Here is a 5141-nt window from a genome sequence, read left to right as displayed (position 1 = left end):
GTGTGTGTGTGTGTGTCACTCTGTCCAGTGTGTGTGTGTGTGTGTCACTCTGTCCTGTGGTGTTCATCACTGCAAGCGCCTCGTCTCAGAATAAAATCATCCACAGCGATTTCTCCATGTTTCCCTCGCCGTCTCTCTGCCTTCAGCACAATCTGATACAGAACAGCATCAATCACACTAGAATCAACACGCACATGCTCAGTAATCACAAACAGCAGGATGGATACAGATATCAGTCTGGACTGTGAATGCTAGTTACAGAGCTTTGGTTTTGATGCAATAAACCACATAATCAGAAGTCAGTCCCTCCAGTTTTTCACATTTCAGATCACAGAACATACGCAAAACCAACAAAATGCTGCATTTTTTGTGATCCTGCATAATGCATCACTTAACCGTGAAATAATCGCAAAAAGAAACATTCAGATTATTTCACTGTTTTTAGGGATGCACCGATATGAAAATTTTGGCCGATACCGATAACCGATTATTCTTTATTTTTGAAAGCCGATAACCGATATGTTGGCCGATAAATCTATATCCAAATTGTTATATACTTTTTGAGAGCCTGATTACAAAAAAGGTCTCATCATTAAAAGCCACATCCCAAACACTTCAACATAAGCAGCCTAGTTTGAACGGTGTACGTTTTAAAAATATTTTTACTCTCCCATTACCAAATTTAGTCAGGAAGGTCCTCGTCGTCTCGTTTCGTCTGTTTTGCGTTTAAAGGCTGATCTGTACCTGGATCGTCTTGTGCAAGCTCCTCTGTGTTTCCCAGCTCAACGTCGAAGTCAAACAGGTTGTTCTCAAAACGTGGAACTAAAAGAGACAAACTGACCAATCAGAGCTAATCTGATGAATGAACAGACACCCAATTACTGTATATAGTTAAATAACTGACTGTATGGAAATAATGTCAAATAGCCACAATTTTAGAAGTCCATTTTCATGATTCTTTAAACACTTCAGTAGATGAAATTTAGGCCTTAGAGTTTAATGCATTAACGGTGTATCTGTTGAATCATTTTAATGAATTGCTTCATAACTTTCATCAGGCTTTTTATAGTAAACTAAAACAAATATATACACACTGTTCCCTCCGTAAGTATTGGGACAGTAAAGACAAAATTGCTCTGTTTGCTGTGGAGTCAACATATAGATGTTTTACCAGCGAAGAAGATCAGCACTTTTAGAGTTCATCTGATGTGAGCACAAGTATCGGCACAGTTGCCTCACAGGTCTCTCTAAGTGATCAGCTGTGTCCTGTTACATTAATTCTTCAGATATTAAAAGCAGGGAATGTGTCGTATCTGTTATATCCATTGCTTCTGCATTCTGAGTCTTGCATTCGATGAAGACACACACAAACCAGGATGAAGACGAGGGAGCTGACTTTGAGAGAAAAGCCAGCAATTTGGATGCTAAAAGAATTCGAGCTATAGCAAAAACAAAGTCAAATCAAGAGTTTGGAGACCACCGGAGACATCAGCAGCCAACGACGACCTGATCATCTGAGAAAAACAACAGCAGTTGATGACAGACAAATCATAAAAGCTGTGAAAATGAACCCTAAAATACGTGTCTGTAAAATCACCAACAACCTCCAGAAAGCTGGGGTGATGCTCGGGACAAGCTACTGTCCGCAGGAGACTTGGACACAGAATTACAGATGCTACAGCAAGATGCAAACCTCTGACCAGCACCAAAACTAGAAAGGCAAGATTAGAGTTTGTAAAAGCCAGTAGAGTTTTGGAACTGAGTTTTATAAACGGGTAAAACAAAGATTATCCTTTATCTAAGTGATGGGAAATGCAGATGATCCTGAGCATATACAGCCTCATCTGTAAAGCATGGAGGAGGTGGTGTCATGGCATGGGCATGCATGGCTGTCTCTGGAACAGGCCTTCTCAGTTTTAATGATGATTTAATGTAAGATGACAGCAGCAGAATGAATTTAGAAGGGTACAAAACCATCTTGGCTACCAATATTCAAGAAAATGCCACCAGACTCTACCAGTTCAGTCGAGGAGTTTATCAGGGCAAAGAAATGCAAAGTCAATCTCCAGATTAAAATCCGATTGAACATGAATTTCACCGGCTGAAGAGTAGACTAAAGGCAGAAACTCCCCAAAACAAGCAACAGTTGGAATTGGCTGCATTAAAGGCTGTGAAAAGCATTTCAAAGAATGAGACCGAGTGATGTCTATGGGTCGCAGACTCACTGCTGTGATTGCATGCAAGAGATCTGCACCTAAATAATAGCCTTTAATCTTTTACTTCTGCCTTAAGTTCAACTGTGCCAATACTTATGCTCACATCAGACTCTAAAAGTGCTGTCCTTTTTATTTAGTAAAACATAAATGTGTTGAAACAGCTAATAATAAAATGTGGCATTCTGTAATTTTGTCTCATATTCATCTTTTGATCATATTTGCAGATGTCTTGACTCCACAGCAAACAGAGCAGTTTCGTCTTCACTGTTCACTTATGGAGGACACTGTATATACATATATATATATATATATATATATAATTTTGTTATTAAATATAAGACGCATAAGATGCACTGTATATATAGATCATGACTCTGATCAGGCTTTTATATATATATATATATATATAGCCCTTTTTATAATTATAATTTATAATTTTATCATTTTTATAATTATATAATTATAATCAGTTAGTTGCCACGGCAACGTTTTTAGTTTTAATTTTGTTTAAATTGATGTACAAAAATAACTAAACGTATATATATTAAATAAATACATAAAACTAAAACAAATGACAAAAAGCCAATACAATTAGTAAAACTTTTAAACTTGAAATGGAAAATATAAAAATAAAAACGAATGAAAAATATGAATAATAGCTAAAATAACACTGACTTTGATTCAATTATTAGTTTTTGTGAAAAATGTCATTTTTTCATGTTTCATTTTTAAAATGTGTTGTTATATTAGTCCATAAATGTAAATGTAGAAAACATGCCTAGTTGTATTTTACTTTTTACATTTTAAATCTGTTAAGCTACAATGACTATTTGGTTTTAATACTTAATAATTAATACTTTATACTTTTAATCAACATGTATGCATCAAATTGATCAAAAGTGGCATTTATAATGTTACAAAAGAGTTCTATTTCAAATAAATGCTGTTCTTTTGAACTTTCTGTTCATCTGTGAATCCTGAGAAATACAATGTATCAGTTTCCACAAAAATATTGTGCAGCACGTCAGGAATATTTCTAATAATCAGCATATTATAGTGATTTCTGAAGATCATGTGACACTGAAAACTGGAGTAATGATGCTGAAAATACAGCTGCTCATCACAGAAATAAATTAGAGTTTAACAGATATTCACACAGAAAACAGCTATTCTAAATTGTAAAAATATTTCAGAATTTTCACTGTAATTTTTAATCAAACAAATGCAGCCCTGCTGAGCAGAAGAGACATGAATAGATCTCACTGTGTACGTCTCCTCGTGGTTTGGCGGTGTTCTCTCTGTGAATGCGGTTGTCTAGTGTTGTAGTTGAGCTCATCTGTGTGCTTGCTGTTGTTGTTGTTGTTGTTGTTTTGATGGAGGTTGTCGTTGGAGGCGTGTCTGTAGTTGTCAGTGCCGATGATGTCAACGTTGTAGTTGGACTTGTGGTCATAGCAACAGTTGTGACGGCTGTAGTAGTTGTTGTTGTTGTTGCTATAGCAACAGTAATCTGTGTCACTGTCGTCATGGCAGTGCTTGTCGGAACAGAAGTTGCTATGGTAACGGTAGTAGTAGGAGTGGCTGTAGTTGTAGTTTTTCTGTTGGTTGTCATGGGAGTTGTTGCCGTGGAGACGGTCGTCGGGCTGACTGCGACTTCGACTGGTCTTGCCGGCTCAATGGTGACTTTAAGAACAGCTGAAACACACACAGCATCACGTAAACACACAGAAAACACTGTCCATCGATGGCATAAATCGCACACACACTTACATTTACAGTCGTAACCCTTTCCTTTAACACTCGGTGTGCATTTGCATTTCTTGTGTCCGGGCTTGTCATAGCAAAGAGAGGAAAACTTTTTATCTGGAAAACACAAATGTTTAGAATGTGCAGCATAATGTAAAAAGTAACTCGGCAATGTAAAAAAGTCTCTATATAATGGTCATTAATACATAGATATAATTAAAATATCATTTGAGTAATTATTTTTTATATTTATATGAATTATATTAAATGTAATCTACAAATAATTATATACATAATATTTAATAGCATTATTATTACTATATGATTACATAAAAATAATCGCATATTATTTATTTATTTAAATTAATAAATTGATATTGTATTAATTAAAAATAACAAATAAAATAACAATTATCACTAAATCAAATAAAAAATATAATTAATGCAAAATGTCAAATGCATTTTTTAGTCTAAATATGTATGGATATATGTATTATATTTTTTATAATCTTTTATATAATACTTATATATTTATATACTTACATATTGTAATTATTTAATAATATAATTGAATTTAATCTAAATATAAATGATATATAAACAATTCAATACATCATTGTAAACACAAATGTGCTCAATAATGTCTGTATGGGTGTTTGTCTGTAGTCACACCTGTGCAGTGGTACTTTCCGTTGATGTGCCGCAGCTCGAAGCCTTCATGGCATCTGCAGACGTAGCTGCCAAATGTGTTCACACACTTACGAAACCTCGGACACGAGGCCTGCCCCGTCACACACTCGTCCACATCTGAGCAGAGCCAGAACAAGTATGAATATCAAATAATAAGCTAAATATAAAATATCAATTGAACTGATGTTTTATGAGTGTGTTTTTTAGTGTGGACTACCTCAATCCCAGGTTGGTGGGCGGAGTTAGTGTAAATAGATATGCCGTAATTATAAATATAATTAAAGCAAACTGTAATTTCAAATTTTTTTCTTCTATTTTTTTTGTGTGTGTGAAATGACATGTTATGGACAGGTTTTGTGAGATTCTCCCAAATGTGTTTTATGTATTGAATGTGTTTTAAGCGATGTGTTTCTGTGTGTGTCTGTGCGTGTGTCTGTGTCTGTGTGCGTGTGTGTGTGTGTGTGTGTGTGTGTGTGTGTGTGTGTGTGTGTG

At 35.2% G+C, this 5141-nt stretch overlaps 1 protein-coding gene across 1 annotated transcript in view; it reads right to left on the bottom strand.

Annotated features, from left to right (window-relative positions):
* Window positions 1–682: 682 nt before the first annotated feature.
* Window positions 683–5141, bottom strand: part of LOC107564762 (nephronectin-like) — a 10508-nt gene continuing 6049 nt past the window's right edge. Inside the window, exons 4-7 of the mRNA XM_016249914.1 lie at window positions 4632–4766; window positions 3984–4076; window positions 3480–3908; window positions 683–822 (exon numbers count right to left, since the gene is read on the bottom strand). Coding sequence (XP_016105400.1) covers window positions 683–822; window positions 3480–3908; window positions 3984–4076; window positions 4632–4766 — 797 coding nt within the window. The remainder of the gene's footprint in view (window positions 823–3479; window positions 3909–3983; window positions 4077–4631; window positions 4767–5141) is intronic.

The sequence above is a fragment of the Sinocyclocheilus grahami genome, unplaced genomic scaffold (genome assembly GCF_001515645.1).
Source record: "Sinocyclocheilus grahami isolate Dianchi unplaced genomic scaffold, SAMN03320097.WGS_v1.1 scaffold959.1, whole genome shotgun sequence".
In the NCBI taxonomy this organism is placed as follows: domain Eukaryota; kingdom Metazoa; phylum Chordata; class Actinopteri; order Cypriniformes; family Cyprinidae; genus Sinocyclocheilus; species Sinocyclocheilus grahami.
This window is presented reverse-complemented; position numbering and strand designations above follow the sequence as displayed.